General features: G+C 36.4%; 1 protein-coding gene across 2 annotated transcripts; it reads right to left on the bottom strand.

Moving 5' to 3' along the window:
* Positions 1–1,184: 1,184 nt before the first annotated feature.
* LOC145688512 (uncharacterized) lies at positions 1,185–13,321 on the bottom strand. 2 transcript variants are annotated; one of them, XM_081762857.1, is made up of 4 exons: positions 12,709–13,321; positions 9,005–9,164; positions 6,182–6,284; positions 1,185–1,859 (listed from the first exon to the last, which is right to left on the bottom strand). In XM_081762857.1, exons 1-4 carry the CDS (start codon positions 12,916–12,918, stop codon positions 1,754–1,756), a joined length of 579 nt encoding a protein of 192 aa, XP_081618983.1. In that variant the 5' UTR covers positions 12,919–13,321; the 3' UTR covers positions 1,185–1,753. The 2 variants fall into 2 exon arrangements, with proteins under 2 accessions (XP_081618983.1, XP_081618984.1); XM_081762858.1 differs by lacking the exon at positions 6,182–6,284 and having other exon boundaries at positions 12,709–13,316.
* Between the last annotated feature and the right edge of the window lie 10,545 nt (positions 13,322–23,866).

Below are 23,866 nucleotides of genomic sequence, written 5' to 3'. Positions count from 1 at the left end.
TAAGATATTATATTAACAGATTTGACTTCATTTTTAGCAGGTTTAGAATTTTATTCACAAGTGGAAGTTTATCTCGGTAATATTTCAGGTGTCAAAAAATTCAAGGGACAAACTTGGGGAAGTCATACCTCACATTAAAAAAAAAAAAAAAAAAAAAAAAAAAAAAAAAAAGTCCATAGTTTCAGAGCTATAGGCTGCCGAAAACGTGAAAAAACGAACTTTTAAGGGCAAATAGCTCCACTATTATGAGACCGAACGTAGTCGGATCATCACTTATAAAACCGTATGCGCCCTATTCAAATATCCAAATATTTGCGGTACTTGCGCAACGAATTGTATAGAGGAAGTTGGAGTACGAGGAGATACTTTTAAGTACTAATTAAGCATTAATGGCAATAGTCATATGGATGACATTTAAAAATCATTTCATTTTACTATTAGTAATCGAAAATCACTAATTTCATTTTTCCCTTTCATGCAGCAACAAATATTTTTCGGAAGTTATGCAACCACACACAACATACGCTAAAAATATTTTTCAGAAGTTATGCAACCACACAACATATTTTAACTTAAAAGAGAAGTCATGAAATACCTCAAGTTCCTCTGTACAATTCGTTGCGCCTTTACCGCATGATTCTGAAACATGGATATTTGAATAGAGTGCATACTAGTTTCTAAGTGATGTCTTGACCCGACTAAGATTGGTCCTATAGTAGTGCGGCTATGAACCCTTAAACTTTTCATATTTCCGCATCCTATAGCACCGAAACTATGGACTTTTGACCACGAATTCATATAAATATTTTCCCTTATTTTGATGTGAGGAATCACTTCTCGAAGTTCGTCGGTTGAATTTTTGATACCCGATATACAGGGTAGCCCTAAAGTAGGTATACAACCCCGCATTGATCAAGTTTAACATTCTAGCTTGTGGGTTTATTTGCTTCGACTGTTCCGAGATTAAGGTATAAGCAAAAGGCTTTAAGAACAAATAATAAACTAAGCAATAACATTAAGAAATGATATAAAATTCAATGAGCTGATCAGTACGGTACTGTATACCTACTTTTGAGCCACCCTGTATGTACGTTTACTTTCACAATTTACTTTCCATCTCTTGTAACTAATACAATAGTTACATTATTAACAGTTTGGTAACATTTAAGACATCACGACATATCAACCTAACACAACATACAACCAACACCGAAATAATCTACAACTACAATAATGAAAATAGAAAACAAAGCTGAGACTTTGGAATAAAGACGCATTCAGTCTTGAGTACAAGGTACACTCATGTCCAAAATTATTGTCGCATGTCTATAAATATGTTGTAGGAATATAATTTGATAACGAATTCTCCCGGTACTTCTTATAATGTTAGTATGTATTTAATCGGTAAAGACCTGTATGCAGCAAATTTCATGTCAAAAGAGCAGTAAATAACAATAAAACGAAAATAAAACTTCCTTGTCCATTTAGTAACATTTTGTTTTATTCTCTCTAATTTTCGTATTTATAATTCTTTTCCTATGAAATTTACCACAAATATACATTTCCCGATTATACGCATAGTATCAGTATTAAAACTACACTGCAAAATCATTATCAAATTATATTCTTACAAGAAGATAGTTACAGATATGCGACAACCATTTTGGACATGAGTGTACAAGAAATGTTACAATGTTACAAGGTACAAGCAATGTTGGGGAAAACGGCCCGCAACAAACTAGAACATGATTTACTATTTCGCCGACCCCAATGTTGCGCTTTCTTCAGACACGCCTGTTTGAGAGACATCATGTTGCGGGACAATGCCCTCATCGCCGGATGGACTACTTGTTTTTGTCCTAAGAAAAAAAGAGATTACGAAATTAGGCTTAATACTGACAAAAACATTTCTTCAAACACAGAAGGGTAATAAGGAATTAGGCTAGCGTACATTTACATCTCAAATACTTATTTGAAGTTATTTTTAATACTCCCGATTATCCACAGAATTGGCCGGCATAGTAACCACAGATAATCAACAAAACACACCAAAAAGGACGGACATAAATAATCTTTACAGTGATATTCACTTACAGCAGTGGTCCTTCACATGCAATTATGACTTAATGAATTTTCTTTCCATATGCGTGCTTCCACTTCCCTACATTTCCTTTATTTATGGTGTTACATGTTTCGGTGTAACGTTCTGTTATAGGCGTTATTGCATATCTTATTCTACCGTTGTAATTTTCATTTAATACCGTAGATAATCGGCCCGCGAATAATAGGGAGTTCACTGTATTTTCTACCAGGTGTGTAAAAAAAGTTGTGAGGTGATTCTAAAGTCACAAATTGGTAACACTGCGCGTATGACTTACCACAGTACGTACGCGTCATGTGTCAGTGTTAACATTTTGGTGTAGAGGTGAAATGAAGGTTCAACGTTGTGACCTAAGTTGTACACCGTCATGAAAATGTGAGAAAGAAGATACGAGCAACAGTATTTTATCAAGTTTTGTGTCGAACTTTGATACAACGTAACCGAAACTGTACAAAAGGCAAAACAAACCTACGGCGATGCCGCTTGGTCGCGATCGCAGATGTTGAGAGGTTCCAGGCACTTTTTTGATGGTGGGGAACAGTGGGAACTAAGGTCCTGTCTAAAATGCATGCAACGTACACGCATGATGTAAATGTGAAACACTCTAAAATCTTTTTGCGTAATAGCAGACGAGCTTAACTTCAACCACAAAATGACGGTATCATACTTTTACCAACGAACTGGAGATGAGAAAAATCTGAGCTGTTGTACCGAAAAAAATCTCACGCCATTAAAAAAAGCGTAATGAAAATCCAGATTTTTAAAAGAATATCATTACAAGTGACGGAACTTACCAAGTTTCCTGTACCGGCACGATCACAAAACCAAATGAGTAGAGTGGCAGTCTCCTAGATCAATATGGCAGAAAAAAGCTAGAATGAGCAAGTCATGAATGAAACTCTTGCTCATTTTCTTTTTATTCCAGTAGAGGCTTTCCTGCCCTTAAAGATTTCGTGTCTCCAAGGCAAACGTTCACAAGCTGGCGACAAGAATTACGGGAAGAGTTCCTTGACTTTTCCCAGTTTTCCAGAATATGTAATCTAATTACCTACTCAGTCTTTCCCATATTGGTGGAAAAACGACAAAAAAGAAAGAAAACGATGATACATATATTTTTCCGTGATCAACTAGAATAATGAATAATAAAAAAACGTATTTTATTATGAAGTTACAAGACTTGCGCAATAAAAATTCCTACACAACGCAATAAATCATTTAGTCTGAAATTTATTCAGTAACCTGATTTACATTATGAAGTCTCGTCACCTATGAAATATGAAATGAAAAACCTTGAATCTTCTTTCGACTCAAGATGTGTAAGTAAATCTAAAAATACATCCGTATATAAAAATGGATGCTTAACTTTGCTTTAAATATCATAGCTAATCAGCTTAGCGACCCAGAACTAATGGATTCGACACTAATCTCGATTAATTTAGACATTTTTCACCCCGTCTCAACTGTTATACCAATAAAGACTGAAAATGAACTTAAAATTTATCCAGAAAGTCCCTATATTTTAACGACCCAGAAACCTATTTATTCGACACTTATATTGACCTTGAATTTGGACTTAAGCGTCACTATTAATTTCAGCAACACCGAAAACTAAGGATACGACACTGATACGGTTTAATTTCGATTATTTTTATTTTACCACCTTCCACCCGCCTTTGCACTAAGGACTTCTGTACTAAACTTTTTTAGGAGCTAAAATATATTAAAAAGAAACTACAAGTACACAAATAAAAACAGAAAGCTAAAATAAGACGATCTTTTAAAAACTCAAAGATACTGGAAACTTCCTGTGATTCAATTATCAGTTTACTAAGAAACGATTTTACAGTGTTCTGAGTATTAATATATATTAAACAGCGAAATTAGCCTAAAAATGTCACAAACAAACGAACAAAAAAAGATAGAACAAGGGAACTTTGCTAAAAAAAATATGTGTATTTTAATTTCTTTCTGGCAGAATATGCAAGGAGAGAAAGTGTTCTTCAAAAAGATTGAGATATATCTGTTGCCCAATAAGTAATTAATCATTATATCGCTTGTTGTACAATATGGCTTTGTTTTTGTTTCTCTTTAATATGTTATATAGTACAATATTTCTAATTTCATTCTTGGGAAAACAAACAAACAAAAACAAAAAAATGAATGCACCTCTTAAACTGTTATGGTTATACCCGAAAACGAAACAAATCATTTTCATAGGCGAGTACCGTGTAAGCTTCTTCATATAACCCGCTTAAAGCTGGTTTGTTTGTAACCAGCTAGCTGAACAGGAAGCGGAAATTACGTTTACTTCACCAGCGTATAGTGCTTGGCGTTCATCTCGGAATGGTAATCCTGAGTTCTCTTTTTTCCAACAAAACACACTTCGGCTCCATCAAGAAATCCCTCCTCGTTGCCAATATGCAGCATAATTTTTCTCTTCCCAGCACCGGAAGGAGTACGAATGCCCCTCTCCAACTCGAAACCTGTTGAACAGCACTCCGGTAGTAGTCATACACTGGTGTGTCTTCTTCTGGCAGAATTTGCTCTTGCCATCCAAACTTGTCAGAATGGTTCGCACCGCACCAAGGCTCATCGGTGTAAAAGACTAAAATTATTACGTCTGTAAAATTTCAACAGCCGTAGAAACTGATGCCTTTGCCCAGCAATCTTATCACTTTCCATTAGAACTGGTTTCTTGTTAAACTTTTTATACCGAAATCCCAGTTTTCGCAACACACGCCATAACGAAGTTTCACTCATTTCTGGAGCATCAGTAAAGTCCTGTTATCTGTTCCAAGAGTTTTTTTTACCGTTGGATACTCTTTTCGCACATAAAATTCGTGGAGCTTCCGGCGAATACACCCTTGAAGGAATTCATTTATAACCAACTTGTTTGACGGGGAACCTGTTTTTTTTCCCGAGATTCTAGGACACTATTATTGCGAAACTCACTTGAAACACGCTTCACAGTTTTTTCAGACACCTTTAAGCATTCGGCAGTTCTTTTGACGGATTGGGAGAACGAAAATTGTGGAGCATTGTTTTGTTTCTCCAAATCAAAAAATGATCTTGCATTTATTATAAACTGTTTCTCGAAACTTCGAAAATGATGCTTTTTCATTGTTTATATTACAACCTAACCAAAAAACACACAAAGATAAAAAAGAAACCACACGAGAACAAACACAGCCACAATTTCTGCTTCCCGCGCTTCGCGCAACGCTGACTCATGAAGTTCCATGCGGCAACGTCGCAACAGCTGAGTGGTAACTGATCGTAAAAAATATGACTATTGTCATATTGTAATTTCGGACCTTTTGTCTGTATCTGAACTAAAACTGTATACGTTGTTAATATTGCCATTCAATGGAGCGTACTTCAGTGCTTTCCGTTCTTCACTAATACGAGTTACGGGCAGAGATCGGTACATGTAACAAAATAACTTATTGTACATTAACTATAAAATTAATTTTAAAAATACTACTGCACTTTTGTTTAGTATACTTTCGTTCATATTCAGTAAAAATTTCATTCCTGTATTGCAAAAAATAACTGAGATATTTTTCTTTAAACTTCAAGGAAACCAATTTATTGCAAAAAAAAATTACGTTTTTAAATACATTTTTTATTTTATAACCTAAAGTATTAAGCAGAGAATTGCAAGCAAATAACCTGTTAAAGTAAACACTTCAGTGAGTAAAATGGTGCATATTTCATGTCTCTACTTTAACTGGGCTCGAAGATATAGTTGTTTGAACCCAGGGGTCTATAACGCTGAAATGGAGAGTAGACTACCTCCGTATCCGATAATGAACAGCTCACTACTAAAGAAATGGTTCAATGTCTAAATTGAGATAACTGATTTTTCCATAAACAAAACTTATACATATATTTTTTTAGAATGAAAATTCCACATCAGTGTACAGACAATCGGAAGTTGCTCAATTTCAACATTGAACTAAAATGTATGTTTAGCTACGTTTTTAAATAAGAAAAACTAATATGAATAACAATGTTCCTTCAAAAACTTAACTGTACAATAAGTGTTTCTCAGTTACTTCTGAAAATTTCTGTATTTACCTTTTCTCTATCCTAAATTTTGCTCTGGCTAACCAATGCCCGATCATCTCTGCAATTTTATTATCCGTTAGATCTTCCTGGTTATGAACGCGTCTCATAGTATCTGAAATACAGAGACTAAGTTCGTTTATAGGAATGACTTAAGCATTACGTACAAATTACGTTTAACTTACTAGTACAGTTATAATGTTTCCAGACAAAAATTAAGATTCATTCACTGCCGTAAACAGCGATTCAAAAAATTCGAACGAAGATAAGTCAATGGCCCGTTCTAAGCCGTACCTGGAACATGATTCAGAGTTAAGATCTTTGCCACTGGTCCGAACCCAGCAGTACAGAAAACCAATGTTGTTCAATTTGGTAATTTTAGTGAGCGGGTCAACACCATTATAAAAGATAACTGAACATAAAGAAATTGGCGTAGAAGTAAGGTTGTTCTCACAGCTCAACATATTACCAACAGTGGCAAGCTATATAAATGCTGCCAGTAAGATAATTTTGAAGGCTCTATAGATTAGACCTAACCTTATCTGCATGAATGCACACCAGTCCGGGAAAAAGAAGTAGACACAAAAGTTTCCCCCCACTCGTTTTAGAGTTATTCCAAGATTCAACTAGAAGGGTAAGTCAACCCTAGGAATACCAAGTTATCTTACGTACTATGTCATATTAGTGATGGGCAAAACCATTCACCTCTCAGATTCGTCGCTCAGTAGTTCGCTCACTAAAATGAATCGGTTCATTTCAACGGTTCAGTGACTCACTTATATTTTTACAACTGGGAATGGGTGAGGTTAAAACATAAAATCGTATTATCACACTAAATACAATTAACAGATGTCATGTACGAAAAAGTGTAATTCTAATGCAAAATCATGAACAATATGGATTAAATAAAAGTTTCCCGTAATCAGCTAACTCTGAATTTTACAGAGTAATAATAATAATAATAATAATAATAATAATAGAGTTTAGCGTCTATTTCAGCAGCGAACCTATGTAAGACGTGGATTTACAACTTAACGTGGAATCCAAGCCATACGAGTCGCACTGGGAATTGAATCCCGTAACATTTATTAATAAATCTTAAGTGCCTACTGTCTTAAAATTTGAATAAATCAAGTTCAGTATGATTGCAGGCTTATCCAAACGTAGGAGGGAAAAAAAAAAAAGGAAAAAAAAAAAAAACGGTGAGGGGAAAAATGGGAAAATGTTGTTACGGCTATCGCATGCTTTTCTCTTCTGGAATTGAAATTAGGCATGAATCCAGGTTTACGAGATGCGAGGCCGCAGGCCGAACAAACATGTGAGTCTAGGGGATTAGGAATTGAAATTTGGTATGAGGTTTCTGAAGTGGTTATTGTCTTGAAATTGGAAAATATAGTTGAAACCCAGTATTATTAGAGCTATGAAATACGAGATCATATTGCCAAAAAAAGTATGGATGATTAGGTAAACCTCCAAACGATGGGACAAATGTTATTGTTACGGCTTTCGCGTGCTTTTCTCTTCCGAATTTTACCGGTTTGTTTTTCAGAAATTGAAGACAGTTAAAATTTGGCATGATTGCAGGGTTATGAAGTGCAAAAACTTACGCTGAGCAAACGAGGGAGACTAGAGGTGAAGTTCCAAGGAATTTGAACCGAAATTCGGTTTACTCGCGTGTTTTTGAGCTGCGAGGCCGTAGGGCGAACAATTTTCTATAAACTTATTCCTCCTCTGCAATGCCAGGCACTTCAGCTAGCATCTTTATACAAAAGTAAAGGAGTTATTTTAATGTTCTTAACCCATTAGCTTGTATGTTCTTTCGGACATAAAATATGTAAGATTTATTTCAATTGCTTTAGAGGAAGGTGGTGTATTTTGTTAACTACGGTACCATGATATGAACGAGTGTAACAATACACATAACTGACGCATTTTGTATAAAATATATCCTAAGTTGCCAGATCCAACTGATCTCAAAAATGATCATCTAAGCTATTTATGAAGTAATTTTTCACACTACTGTAGTAAACTGTCTGGATAACCATAACAAATAACTCAAAATGTACAACAACTGACTGATAATATTTTGTTAGAATTTTTAACAAAAGTTACGCCGAGGGTTCGATTTACTTTTGATTTTAGTTTGTCGTCTCGTTCAGCATCGAGGCCATGAGACGCGAACCTACAGTCGGGAATTGAACCCGGGGCTCCAGCGCGAAAGGCGTGTATGTTATCTACATATCTACGAGGGAGCTCCTTGTGTATTCGAGAATCTCCCTCGGTATTCCTAGTGATAACCCTCCGCCGCGTACATAAAAATGCGAAAATCAATTCAGCCTATTATCAGACTACTGTTTCGCACAGAAGTTCAGCCTCTCTAGGATAGATTCCCAGAAGGAATGATTGCTTCAGGAAAAGCTGATAGAAGACGCTGAACAGGAATATGGCTACAAGTTATTCGTCCTTCCAATGGAACTTGTCGAAAATGAACGCATAGTTTCAACAAGGTGCCACCTGCCTAATCTCCACACGAGGCCTACCTAATCTCCACATGAGGCAACTACATTACGACAGGACTCTTATCTTCAACTGAACCCAACTCAAAGAACTGCTACGTTAATCAAAATCTGCATTCTTCAGTCATTTATCCAATAAAGTGATGCTAAATTTTGCTTTAATAATCCAGAATTTATATTGCTACATCCTATATAAAGAAACTGATAAGGGGAAATGTAGTAAAAAGTCTCCGGTCAAACATATATGACATTCAACTAAAGCACAGTAGTAAATTGACATAATCTACAGTACGAAGTTTGGCTATAGTGCAGTATTTACCTATAACAGTTTTGCACGTTAGTAACTCTCGAAACACCCTCTTTCCTTTTTGACCTTTGTAACTATAGTAGGCAGCAACCTCATCACAGATAATCTTTGACATCATGTTGCAGGCAGTTCTGGAAGAAGTTCCTCCTTTTGCTAAAGCAAGGTAAGCCATCTGAAAAAATAAAAACAAACATGTATACATTAACGAAGTTTAGTTTAAGTAATAATCTAGAAATTATCAGTAAGGCCCTAAAGCAGCGGACACGTCATCTTTCCTTTACATATCTTAAGAAGGCATATATGCAAATCACATGCAGGAGAGTCAGAACCCGTCACTCTGTCTCCCCCCCCCCTTTCATTCTTAGGTTCACTTTTTCTAATATTTTCATATAAATTAACAATTGCTTAACTGCCACCAAAAACACGTAGGACGCAAACGTCTTTATGTGACAACAATTAACCACAACTTATTGATAATGCTAGGCGCTGAACAGACAGGTTTATAATGAATCACAACATTTTATTTATTTATTGCATGCAACAGTTACTAGGTGGCATATTGTAAATGAATATTTTATAGGCCCTCCTCAATTTTTCGGACATCTCTTTTTATTTTAACGTTTTCTTAAGAGCTCTTTCCACTTTTAGGTCATTTACTTTTCGGATCCTAACTACGAATTTATACTTCTAAATGTACATATCTAAAATGGAAGAACAGGGAACTATATGCGTACTAAACACGATTGGCAAAAGCTACACCTTTTTAAAATTCGTTTTGGTTTAAATAAATTCTTTATTTATTCAGATTACATATGGTTAGAAGAAATGAGTTTGTTTGGCCCTAACGTCCATATGCAACACTGGGGCTATGAAAGTATGCCTTGTTCCGGGCTTAGACAAGATTAAACGGAAAATGTTCAACTGATGCATAGGAATAAGTAATGCACTTGAAAAACAACTTTTTGTGAACAGTCCTTAGTTCAGTTTGGTGTGTTCATTACACTAGATTGTGTGTTCATTAATCACAATCCGATTTCCTACCGCGAAGTACCAGAATGTAAGCTTCACCCACATTACTCGCTACCCCAATACGGATAGTATATTCAAGAATCAGGATAAGTATAAAGTTGGATGGTATATAATTTTTGTATCGAGAAACTCCTGCCTTAGTGTGATTATTTATCAGCAAATGCTTTACAAGAAAGTAATTTGATTATCACCAGAGATGCAAGGACTCGAAAAGAACGGCTTTTTTTTTAATGAAAAAAAATTGCACGGCTTGGGAAATTTAGGGCTTTTATGAATATTTCAACTTTTACGAAGAAATAACAGTGTGCCCCACCTTTTGTTTCCTATCATAAAGAAAGAAAAAAAAACTGCATTCTGAAGACTGTTATATGTTCAATAATCAAAGATAACCGGTCAATGGATAGAAAAGAAAAAGGGCAAATTAGTAGACGCAGTAAGTTTCCTAGTTCGAACGAAATGTTTGTAAAGCTATTAGAATAATATTTAACGACCGTCATGTATTAGTAAAAAAATTAATATTAGCAATAATTGTTCTGAAAATAGTAGTTACACTCAGTGGAACAAACTTACTTATTATTTATGCATAAACTGAAACTACATTTAGTGGTTTTTTTTTCTTTTTTCTTTTTTTTGTAAACATTTTACGTAGGAAGTCATGCGGAATACTTGTGTGTAAATACATATTATTTATTGAGGTCGTTACAATTCCAGCGGAAGGTTTAAAACGCTAATACACGATATAGAGAAAGACGGAATAAATTCTTTAAATGATGACCTGTTACTAGTATTAAACTAACATCAAACAGCATGATTGTTCATGACTAATTTTCTCAATTGAACTTATATTGCGTTCTAATAAAGTATCTGAAGCTCACAATAAAGGGTTTCTGGAACTAAGATGATGATTTTTTCTTGTCTGTCGGTGTAAATTTAGGCAACCTGCACAACACACGTCAAGATGTGTAACTTTCAGAAACATGATATTGTTATTACGTAACCAACTTGTCCCTAGTAAGATGTTGGGTTGCGTAACTTACACTTGCAGCTTAGCAGTGAAATCAGTACAATAACCAATAAAGACAGACAGCCACACACTGAACGTAACTTACAACAGTAATAACTGTTGTAAGGACACTTCTTTCATTGTAGAATTCAGTACAAAAGGGGGTACATAAGTAGGAAAACATAAAAGTCAAAAAGATTTCCATCTAAAAATTAAGAAAAGCTTTATATATATATATGAAAAAACAATCCCAAAAAAGACTGCTTTTTGCATTTCTAATTCACAGTATTATAACCAGTGCACTAAATAAGACATTCATACAAATAATTTATTTTGGAATTTTAAAATAGAAAAAATAGTATGTTAATGCTGTTCAAGAAAACTTAAAGATTCTAGTTAAGCTACAGATTAAGATACAAATTTTTCCGAACTTTTATCAATACATTTAAAAGCAAACTAGCTTCTCTGTGACAGAACAGGACAGGTCTTACTGCTTAGAGTGACATCCGAGGCGCAATTCGGTTTACACACACAGGAGAAATGTTGCAACCCCCACAATCAAGCCCTGGACCCTAGATTACAATTAACGCAGCCAATTGATTTTTAAACACCGGTTTAAACCACCTTGATTTAAACCAACCAACATTGGTATTAAATTAAGGACACCAATATCTTAAAATATCCTGACTTTTCATGATTTTTGCTGAACAGTTTCTTAAATGTCACTGTCTATCGTGGAAATTTTTGTACCAATTAGATTGCGTAGTACCAAAATTTTTCGCCCAATCTCGAACATTTACATAGCTGCCAATCTGTTTTTATTTCATTCAAATAATACCTTATACTATTTCATAAGAAATATGAAAAGTAGGTTTAATAATAAAACATACACAAAAAGAAAGTAATGCCATTCTAGAGACAGGCCGACAACCTAAAATCATGAAGTTCTCAACTTACTATATACGGAAGAAATTATGCAACAACAGACCCGAAGGTTCTGGACAACATTCAGAAATTCTATGAGTATATATCGAGTTACTAAGTCCGACTTTTTAAAAACATTTTTGAGAGGGGGTAAAACTTTCGAGAGGAGGTGAGGGAGGAGACGTGCCGCAGATTGTGCAGCACCTTCATGCGTTCGCCAGTGACAACAGCACGTTATATGCATTTCATACGTGATAAATTCTCAATGCAAAACTAGAAATAAATAACATCTGAAACTTAGAACTAATCGATAGAACCGTCAGGTGGACCAGCTGAAAGAAAAAATAATACACTATGAAATCTCTATTATATTGCACACTGAAGGAGAATGTCTTAATTCTTGAAAAACAATAAACTAATCTTAATAGACGAAAATATGAGAGATGAAATAAGTACATGAAAAGAAATAATAAACTAACTTCAAAGAAAAGTTCATACAGCAAGGAATAGATAGACTGTGGAGGGGAAATAAAAGTCATGTACGCAGTTTTCACTAACTAAACTTTGAACAGACATTCCCCAAAATTCCTCGACTTTATCTAGTAAAGAAACGAAAGCTTCTTTAATTCTTTCCGATCAATTTCATTTTACCCGACTTTTCAGTGCTGTTGAAATCTTGCAAATACAAGTGTGTGATTCTCGACTGCACGTAAGCTGTACTCGAAACACACACAACATAAAAAGCCGAAGAGAAACTTACCAGCTGCTTCTTCACTTCTTCGTCAGATAAACTCTCCTCTAGCTTCTGCAATTGTTCATTTTGAGCTGGTAGGCTTAAAGAACACAATATATCGTTTCCTTTATCATCCATCTTAGACGTCACCTGTAAATTCATGACTTCGGAAATAGCCTCGACTTGGGTTTTAAGATATCGCTGGTAACTTACCATCTTAGACATCGACTGTCTCATATCTGTAAGTGAAATAATTACACAATTAATACCGACTACGGATGTCTGCACGTTGCGGACGGCAACATATGATTCGTTTGCAAATTTGTAATGAGTCACTGCGGCCAGTCGTGCTGGTATCTTTGAAAATTTAGCTTTTTAAATACAAAGAAAAGATTGAGATGGGGTTAAAAGTCGTAGTTCGACTACAACACCTCTATGTATGAAACAGTTATAGGTGACTGTGGCCCTGTTGTAACCATATGGTCCAGCTCATCGAATATTAATGAAGAAAATTTTAATTTTTAAATGAACCTCGTATAAAAGCACTCGTAAGAGTTTTTCTTTCAGCAAACAGACGAGTATGCATATATGTGTGTGCGTCGCGTCTGCGACGGAAATCTTGCGCATCCTTTACCAAAATAATTATCAGGGTATAAATTTAGATTTGCTAGTTGTAAGAAATAACCTAATATACTTTTCTTTCAGCATAAACAACTAATGCCTATGCAACGTAATAATTTTCACATTATTAAATTGCATCGGCATTGAGAATACAATTAGAATCAGCTTTTGTGTCGATTTCCCAGAACGTTCTGATCCGAACTCTGAACCGTGTTGTCCAGTGGCTATATGGTCGGCTTTGGTGAACGATCCAAACTGTTGTTAAAGTCTAAACGAGACGACCAAAAGATAAAGGATCGAAACCCGGACCGTTGTAAATGCCCAAGCCCACCTAGGGATCTGTAGGACACCAACCACATACACTTATACTGTTTTGCTTTATGATGCCTTTAAGATTGTACAAAAGTTTTGAGTCAAACAATTTGACAATAAAATGATCGTTGTGTTTAACGAGGATGAAACTAGAAATTACTTCCATCAAGATTCCAGCCCTGGTTCTGAAACTGATTTTGATGACTGGAACGGACTTTTTCTTTTCTAAGAATGGAAGTAGTGAAAACCTTTTCACACAATTAAAACATTACGATTTGAATATGGAAAGTCTTTTAGGTTGTAGTTCACACTACATATTAGTCTATAATAAATTCACTACATCTAATATTATCGTTACATATTCTTTTAAGAATTGATGAAAAACTTTAAAAACACGCCGTATTCTGAGGAAAGCCACAGCAAAATCTAGCCGTATTCAAAATGTGAATAGCAATAATAATTAACTGAAAACATTAAACCGGGTACATTTATTTTTTAAAGGAATCCTTCTCATTAGTGTAAATCGGTGATGACCAACTTCTAAGGACTATAGTTGCATCGCAAGAATTACGAAGCACTTTCTCCGCAGGAACTAAATCGGAACACTATATAATGAGTAAAACAGAGTGAAAATTAAATTCTTTCAAAATTATTGACGAAACAAAATGCAGGTTACAAAAAAGCCTCCGGGAAGCATAGACACGCCAGTTTAGCAGTTGGCTAGCACTGGTGTAAATATCTGATATTAGTCATGTATAAGGAATATTAGGCTAACATATATGAATACCGTGAAAGATTTTTTCGCTGCATTATCATATAAAGTAATGGAAGCAAGAACAACACTTATGAATGTTATATTTACTGTCATCTAATCTCGAATTTTTGCAACTTGTCAACAGCAACATCATATACAAAATTTCCACTTGTTTCGGTTTAAATGAACATTTCATGAATTTAAACAAATTTAAATGAACATTTCACTCTAAATTAGACTAAAAGTAACAGCGTAGTTACATTCCACTAAAATTCTAGAACTGATTTTTTTCTGTATGATCAGCTTTAATTTTTTTTATTATCAAAAGACTTTCAAATCTTAAAAAAAAAACGACGCTTCTGAAACTCGAGAGCTTACAATACCAATTCTAAGAAAAAGTTTTACAGAACAGTATCATGGAATTTGTTAGTCCACCTAATTTCTTTAACCATTTACTTTTTCCACGAAATAAAGTGAACTACCTGATTCACCTACACACATTACATAAGTGGTCCAGTGGTTACCGCCCACATATCTGGTGTAGGTTCTTGGATCGAGTTCCAATACAGAACAATGCGATGTTACAAGACGAAAGAACGAACCCATAGGTTCGAATTCTAATGAATGTTAATCATCGTAAATTGTAGACCTCCAGCTCAACTATTACGTATATACAAAATCAAATTAAGAAGACCCTCCAAGGTGAAATAACTCCAAATACAAACTGCGAAATGTTCTGCCTTGCTTGCTTCCTTCCTTTCTTCGCGTCTTTAAACAATTAAAGAAATACTATATATACTCATCACCCAGAACATTATGACCACCTACTTAATAGTCGGTATATCCACCTTTGCCACGGAAAACAGCGGCGGTGCGTTTTGGCATGGAAGCAATGAGGCCTTGGTAGGTCGCTGGAGGGAGTTGGCACTACAACCGCGCACACAGGTCACCTAATTCCGGGGAAGGAGGCGACGCGCTCTGACGTCAGCCACTGCACTAAGGTCCATGGCGATGATCGCGTGCCCATTGCAATCGTAGTTACAGATGTCGTGGTGTTAACACTGGCACACAGCGTCGGCTGCGGAGACCCATCGTTAGAAGTGTTCAGACACATTTGTACTCTGACCAGCATCAAAGTCTGATGTGACTTCCGCCACAGTTCGCCGCCTGTCCTGATTTACCAGTCTGCCCTAGCTACGAAGTCAAACATCTGTAATGAGGGGGAGGGCAACCCCTCAACGTTTAGACGTCGTTTCACCTTGGTTTGCCACTTAAAGACACTCACCACAGCAAGGGTTTGAAAAAACCTGGGCTTTTTTGAAAAAGCCCAACCCACCTGAGCCCATATGGGTTTTTTCGGGTTTAATAGTTTTTTTTTTCGAAATATTTCAACGTCTCTGGGGGTAAAAGTGTTAAAATGTGATTTATATTTCAAGATTGTCATTGTCACAACTTGCAACAATTTTCTACTCACTGCCGTTTTGAAAAAATGGCCGCCATTTTGAAATTTTACATTCAATCGCCAAGAAAATCTATACAGCAAATTTAGCATATCTTGTGCTTCCACCGTCAAAATTTCAATTTAAAAGACTGAACATTGCGCTTCGTAGCGTAGATAGATATTCGCTGTTTTGAAACAATGGCCGCCATTTTGATATTTTAAGTTGGTATGCCGCCAAAATCTATACAGGAAATTTAGAGTGTCACGTGCTTGTACTCTGAAAAATTTAACTTAGAAGGCCGAAAGTTGTACTCTGTAGTGTGTGTGGTAGAGGCAGACAAACGAGTTGATTTTGTGTTTAACGTCCCTTTCAGCAGCGAGGCTATGAGATGGGACCTACTGATTAAAGTGAAATCCGAACCACATGAGCTCCCCCCAGAAGCAAACCCGGGTCACCCACGCCGAAGACGAGTACACTAACCGCTTAGCCATGAAGGAGCTCGGCAGACAAACGAACAAATGTAGATCAAGTCATCCAGAAGCCTGACTGACATTCGCCAAATATGAATACCAAAAGGGGTCTATTAATTTAAAACAAAGATACAATTCATGTTGTATGAAATAAATGTTTCAAAATGTCTTATATGAAATTAACATCTTCCAGCATAAATAAACCTGCCATATTTTCTTCATGAGAATACGGGACACATCAGATCACCCCCCCTCCTTTCCAACACAATGAATTGAACTATAGTCTGGTTATGAACAAAAGTATAATAGGCCGCGGTGGCTCAGTGGTAGAGCGTTCACCTCTGGTGCATGGGGTCCCTAGTTCGATCCCAGCTCGCGCCAAGTGAGCTTTGTGGTGGACAAACACCTTGTGTGTGGGTTTTCTCGGGATGCTCACGTTTCCTCCCACTTTCTTCATTCCGTCATTTCATTCATTTCTCATCATCACCGTCACCTTGAACATAGCAGGCACAACCGTGAGACTAAAAGTAAAAGATTTCGTTCGATTTAATTTTAATGTTTTTTTCAAGAATATAATAGGCGAAAGTTCACTAAGCAGCAGCTGCTATGATTTAAGTCCATTTCAATAGCGAGGCTACATGAAACTTGGGCATACGGCATGACTTGGGTCCAAACCACATGATCTACCACCGGAAATTAACCAGGGTCCCCCGCGCAAAAGGCGCACACGCTACCCACATAGCAATGAGGGAGCTCAGTACTTTATTGGAAAACTTAATAGAAACAAGTCTAGTTTTAGCTCCCAACTTCACTAATGTATGTGACGGTAGCTACTGTTCTCGTAGTAGTAGTAATAATAATAATAATAATAATATAAATAATAGCAATAGAATAAAATCTAAAGACTTTAACTGACCAACCTGATTTTTCACTGCATGTGTGAATGTGTGTGTGGTCAGCACATTGCTGGTTTCCTAGACTCGAGCTTGCTATTTCTTAGTTCAAGTAACTTCCTGAACTGCAACTGCTGCATGATGGTGAGTCAACACTGAAGATGTGAGCTTTTCATAGGATCGGACCGGAGGTTTCACACAACGAAGGCCCATATGTTCACCACTGAACCACGGGTGAGCAAATTAATGTAATTATGAAGCTTATAATAAGCCACAGAGCGCTTAATCTTTCATCCAGCGGAATTTGTTCACGATCTTTCGACATTTTCAGGTATCGCAGTTTCTGTACCACTATTTATTGCACCTCTGCTCAGTGGTAGCCTTTTCTTGGGACGCTGAATTTTGGCATGTGCTTCGCTAGCAACAAATTGAAAGTAGATTTTAAAAATACAATCTATATATTAGAATGCTAGATTTATATATGTCACCAACAATGGGTGTATGTTGGTAGCCAGTTCATTTCAACAGTAGGATTTCGGAAACCACAAGCTCTAAAGAAGTGCCGAATTCACTGGTTGATTGCAAATTTTATATAGACTTGCAGAAACGAAGTTTTATTTTCCATGTGCTCCCGTTTCCGAGATATGCGCCTAGCAACAACTTCACAATGTTCAATGGATTAAAATTTAACGACAATGGGTTAATTTTCTTTGCATTGCATAGTAACCATTGTTATTTCTCTGTATAAACTAATTTTCGTTGACTCAATTTTCCATTGTTAACCCTCGTGTACAACTATATATTAAACAAACAAATGAACGAAGCTTTTCTGACAGAAAGTAAAAACACCTTATAAGAAAAAAGTTAGTACTGCCTTAATGGCCGAAGGCCGTTCCAAGGACTGTATGCAAAAATTAAGTGAAATGAAAAAAAAAAAAAAAAAAATTACATTGTCCGAGGAGTTCGCAACCTTGACATGAAAAAATAATGTGCTATGTAGACTGCATAGGGTTAACTAGTAAGTATCGGAACTAAAAAGGAACCTAACCCAAAAACAGAATATTTCTGGGTAGTAATTCAAAACGAAAGAGGGAAAATAAAGAACACACTTTTCACCATATGTAACCAGCTTTTACCTTCGTTAATGCATACTACTCCTGTCAACAGATTCTACATGATAATTATTCATGGTATTCAATGTGCAAGGTTATAGTATTAAGTTTTTTCAACTCAAAATCAACGGTAATTAATTTGAAGCAGCGGGAAGAAGTTTCCAACGATGACCAGAGATAGAGTCGAATGTATCTAAATAAATCTACACGTTGTGGGATACAAGGGTCATTATTCCTTATCTAGAATCTATCTTACAGCGCCCGCCTAACATACAATGCTGCCCACTATGTTGAATATTTCGAATCATAGGTTGGTAAGCATACACAAGCACCTTTCTTTGTCATTATTTACTTACATTTCTGCAATTTATTTTTATATTTATTAAGACTGATTATCACCTTATTGTTTCACAAGCTGAAATAGTGTTACTTCACATCCACGGCTGCGTGTTTGTATACCTGCAACCATGTTTACAATACAAATGCTCATTATATTCACACAATCCTATCATGAGGTAAACCTTGCGCCAAGTAGTTCCCTCGCTCTGCTTGCCAAATAGTTCCATGTTGAGAACCGCGTATATAAAAAAAAAAAAAAAACTTTTGCTCTCCTTATATATTATCAAGCACAAAAACAAGAAAATTATTCATTTCATCCCTGTAAATTTTCAAAATTTAGAAATAGACTATCTTTGGAACTTAATACAATATTTTGATAGTTCAGTGTGTAAGCAGGGATGTAATGGAGGGTATACGGCGTATATCCACCTCTAATTTTTGGAAATTATCGTATAGCCACCTAAAATTTAGGAAGTACGTAAGTATACGTTGCATTCGATCCATAGTATACCCACTTCATTGGAACAAACAGCAACTGCTTTTCTTATGTACTGTATTTAAAAACAAAATCTCATTCAACGCTGGTCGTCAGGCTATTGCCGCGAATGATATTCTTTTAAAATGTTTGCATTTTCCTATAATTGAAAACACTCTGAACCTGCAATGACTTTTCCTCAAGACGTCAAATGCACTGTCCCTACCTTCTGAAAGCTGACCGCGGTATTAAAATAAAGCCAAGGTTTTTCTTAACTCTTAGAAGCTCCTTTTGTTTCTAAAGAAAGAAGATAGACTTCAGTCCATAGGTGGCAAGGGAGGAGGGTGAGGTGTAGGGCCTATATCCATGTGGTGGCATTGAAGTTGTTCTGTTTTTACATACCAATGACCAGTTTTCACGTCCTTTGATAAAAATTTAAACTACTGATTGGCGAAGCAATTCGGAACCTACCGTCGCGGAACCAGTTCCATTCTAATTTTGGAAGAAGGTTCAGAAAAAAAATAGGGTCTTTACTTTAGTTCAAGGGTTAAGAGCAGGGTTTTTTTTTTTTTTTTTTTTTTTTGGATTGGAACCACCTGAAAAAAACACCTGGGTTTTTGAGCTTTCTCTTAGTATTTTATTGGTGCAATTAAGGTGATCACATTGAAAGTATAGTTTTTATTTTTTCCTTCGAAAATACAAGCTTTCTTCACTGTACACCGAAACTTCCACTAGTACTTAAGTTTGAATTCAGCACTTGAAATAATAAGCGTAACTTGGTTTTCGGAACTCTGAACATTAAGCTTCTTAAATTTGACAAGAATTGTTACGCTGTTGCTGCTGTTAAACAGGAATAAACTGTTGTTGTTGGAAAACAAAATTTTACAGAAGAATACTTGTGTTAGCATCAAAGGTAATAAAAAATACTAGTAGTTTTACTAATACACTAGATATTTACTGGTAGTACTGGCACCCATGGTCTTAAAGCCATCAAATGTATGAGGGATAACGTCCCTTAGCGTCGCCGAGCACACTATTCACGGAAAGTATTTTCTAAAATATAAAATTGCAAATTTTATTTTAAATAGGTTACAAGCATAATTCATACATTACTTTGTTCTATCTCAAGCTAAGGTAAGGATTTTCTTTATCCATTCAATGTATTCAGAACTTTATGAAGGTCTTATGTTGAATCTGTTGTATACCTTAACGTGAAAGCATCTAATTCGGCGAAGGAAAGCGCAAAACCTGATAATCGCTTTCAATGTGATCACCTTAAAAGTGCACCAATAAAATACTAACAAAAAGCTCAAAAACCCGGGAAGGGTTTTAAAATGGGTTTTCTCAGGTGGATCCAATGCGAAAAAATTGACGGGTTTTTTCGGGCACCCTGCCACATTTTAAGACACAAAGCATCAGAACTGAATACTTCAACAGTAAAACTATTTATTTTACGCTGGAAAATATTTAATTTCATATAAGACATTTTGAAACATTTACTTTATAAAATATGAATTATAGTATGTATTTGTTAATAAGCATTTATTTATTCATATATAGATTCAGAAGAGAAAGTAAAATATAACTAATAAGCAAGCTGACTTGTGCAGTTATTCTTCCAATAAAATAATAAAAGAAACGTAAAAGCTGCGCTATTAGCGCTTCGTTCTAAAAGCAACAAGTAATTTCATTTTAATTTACAAAATAATGTTTTTTTTTTTTTTTCAGTCTTGTTCAAAGCACAATTAGTAAAATAAAAACATTTTAAGATTTCACCACAATCAACAGCACCATCAAGAAGATTGTAAAAGCTGCCACTCCTAGAACACACATCATTTTCCGACTTCTTTTCTGATGTTTCTCTGCTTTCTGCAGCTGCTGAAGTCCTTCTTGTACCTGCACTTGGACTTGTTCTATGTTGTAGTCTATTCGATCTAATACAGTTCCCGGTATTAGCCATGACTTCCAATAATGTATATTTATCCAAACTGGATTCAAAACATTCTTCATGAACATAGTCAAAGTGGTTGTCAGCCTCCTCGGATATGTCTCCTTCCGTCTTATTGTGTGTTATAGAAGAAAAATCTCGTCCAGTTCTTTACCAGGAGGTAATGTGCCTAAGATCGATGACACATTCCCGCGCTGGATGGCGATGCTGATACGTTGGAAAAGGAATGCAGTAGCTCGGGGGTCACCAGTTTTGATTGCTATTCGATGACCAACTTCATTAATTAAATTAAATCCTTCGTGACCCCAAGACCCACTGGTTTCTATTGCTACTGTTACAAACCAATATTTGTCCAATAGGTTTGAGTATTTTAGTCTTTTGTCTGATTCTCTGTGAGCGGCGACGAGACCTGCCTGAATTGAAGAATGGGGTAAGTTGGAATGAGCAAACGTATCGGAACATGTGAAATCCCAGACTAGTGCTTTTCCATTTTTCCACGGTACCAAGGTCATGCCATCAGGCCTTTTACCATCAGAGCGGCAACAACCATTTGGTTCTTTTATTGAAGGAACTCCCGCTGAAACGAGGGCTCTACAAATAATGTCGTTTACAATATGATGTCGAGATTGTCTTCCCGCACTTTTTTTACATGAAAGGCCATGTAATCCTTTATTATCAACATATGCGTTGCAAGCAGGACAAAAGTGAGGCTCACAAATATTAGCACCTAAGCGCAGAGCTGTAGCAATACGAAAGCTCTCATTAGAAAGGTGTAGCCCGAGTGTGTGAGAAGGTAGGGCTTGAAGCCATGCTCCGTTTTTGGAGGAAGAGACAGCTAACAGCCTGGCTTTGTCATCTGGGTTATTAGTTGATGATAGGAGTGAAGATAAACGAAGCTTGACTATAGGTTCATCCCAAACAGACTGAACATGTCTTTTGTCGATAGGTGGGGGATCCATTCCAACCAGACTAGTCCATTTATCGGTGCATTCTTGTACATCTCGAATCGAGTCTAAGTCAACTTCCTGTTGAAGAAGAGATCCAATTAGTTCTCGTGAGCCATAGAATGATGCGAGGAAAGAAGGTATGGCGATATCCATGGCTCGACGAATCCCAAGGCCTCCATTCTCAACTGGTAAGGAAGCTTGTAACCATGAACTGTCTTTCAAAGAACAGTTTAGAATGGATTCCAGTCCTGTTCTAAGAGTGTGGTCGAATTTGTCAAGTAATTTATCATCCTGCCAAGAAGGGGAGCAACGGAGGAAATACAGTAATCTTGGAAGTGAGAGTGAAGCTCGTAGTAAATAATAAGCGGAGTGTGCAGAAAGTTTTGATAATTGAGAAAAGAAGAATTCTAATTTTGATATCTTGTCCAATAAAATTTTGCTCCTTGATTCGGTAGAGATGGCAGCCCCTAAAAGTTCCGCATTGGTAGGTGATAAGAGTTTGATACCAGGTGCTACTTCGTTAAACTTTTCATAAAGGTCATGGACCTCATCAGCTCTGGCGCTCAGAAAACTCACTTCACATTTGGCAGAGTTAAGAAACAATCCAATAGATGAAGCTTCTAGACGAATTTTATTAAAAGCGCGTAGTACTACGTCGATATTTCCAGCTATGGTACCGTCATCCAAGTACCAGATATTTAAATCTGTGTTAATATCCTTAATAATGTGATGGATTGTTAGGGCGAACAGTGCTGGTCCAAGTGGGTCGCCTTGCTGTACTCCACGTTGTGAATGAATTATGTTATCCCTTATAAAAAGATTGCTTGGTTCGGAGTAGCATTGGTAGATGTATGGATAGTACGTTGGAAAGTTAGTTTTAACAGATTGTAACATTGAGTCGCGGTTGAGTTCATTGAAGGCGTTGCGGAAGTCAATTTTCAAAAATGCTTTCACTTCAGTATGGGAAGATGAGTAGTACATTCTGGCAGCATGTACGGCTGATTCTGCTCCGAATGGTATACAGACCCCAAGTTGGTGTGGTGATAGTATATTAATTAATGAATCTCGTATCCGGAAGCAGATAATTTTTGCTGATAAGCGTCTCCAAACATTGCCAACAGCTATTGGGCGAATTCCACCGCTTTTCTTCTTCAGTGCTATAAGTGAAGCACCAAAAAAAATTGGTCGTAAAATGGTCGGCACTTTCCCAGATATAATTAAGTGCATAAATTCACAAATGGATGTGGTTAACCGTTCCCTTGAACCAAAGTCTTGATTTATAAGTAGATCTTTTAAGATTGAGGGACGGAGATTATCCATTCCGCCTGCCGAACCAGAGGGGAAGGATTTTATAGCCTTTAATAATTCGATGGAAGAGACTTTAGTTACTGTAGTCGAGTCCTCAGGTGGTTCGGGATTGATGAATGAGTGAACGTGGGCTGGATGTTTTTCTCTGAGAGCATGTAGTACTGACGTATCTGGCGTAGCCACAGTGTCATCGGATATCAGTAGTCTGATAGCGCCACGTATATCACCATCTGCTAATTTTTGTTCGATGCTTTTCGTATTGGTTGAACCGGATTTTTGTGGTTTGCGAAGTTCGTTGGTCCCTCGATGCTGCTTTGTTAATACTTCACGCTGATGTTCCCTCCAGTTTCTGACTCTTAGCTTCATCCAAGTGGTGAGATTACTTACTTTCTCAGAACGCGGTGGAATGCAAAGCACTGCGTAGGGGAAAACTAAAAGGTCGATCCAAGAATCAACATTATTGGTGTTGTTGATATTACGAATAATATCACATAGAGAATCAGCTACCGATGAACGAGCACCGCGCGGGACACGACGATGAACCGGAACATTAGCCTTCAAATA

Source organism: Thermobia domestica, chromosome 6, assembly GCF_964235325.1.
Source record: "Thermobia domestica chromosome 6, izTheDome1.hap1.1, whole genome shotgun sequence".
Taxonomy (NCBI): domain Eukaryota; kingdom Metazoa; phylum Arthropoda; class Insecta; order Zygentoma; family Lepismatidae; genus Thermobia; species Thermobia domestica.
Note: the sequence above shows the minus strand (reverse complement) of the source record. Positions and strands in the feature narration are given on the sequence as shown.

Coding starts and splice junctions, on each gene's coding strand:
- LOC145688512 (XM_081762857.1), bottom strand. CDS start 12,918: ATGAGACAGTCGATGTCTAAGATGGTAAGTTACCAGCGATATCTTAAA. Junction 9,165..12,708: donor AAGAAGTGAAGAAGCAGCTG/GTAAGTTTCTCT, acceptor TTATTTTTTCAG/ATGGCTTACCTTGCTTTAGC. Junction 6,285..9,004: donor AACGTGCAAAACTGTTATAG/GTAAATACTGCA, acceptor TCTGTATTTCAG/ATACTATGAGACGCGTTCAT.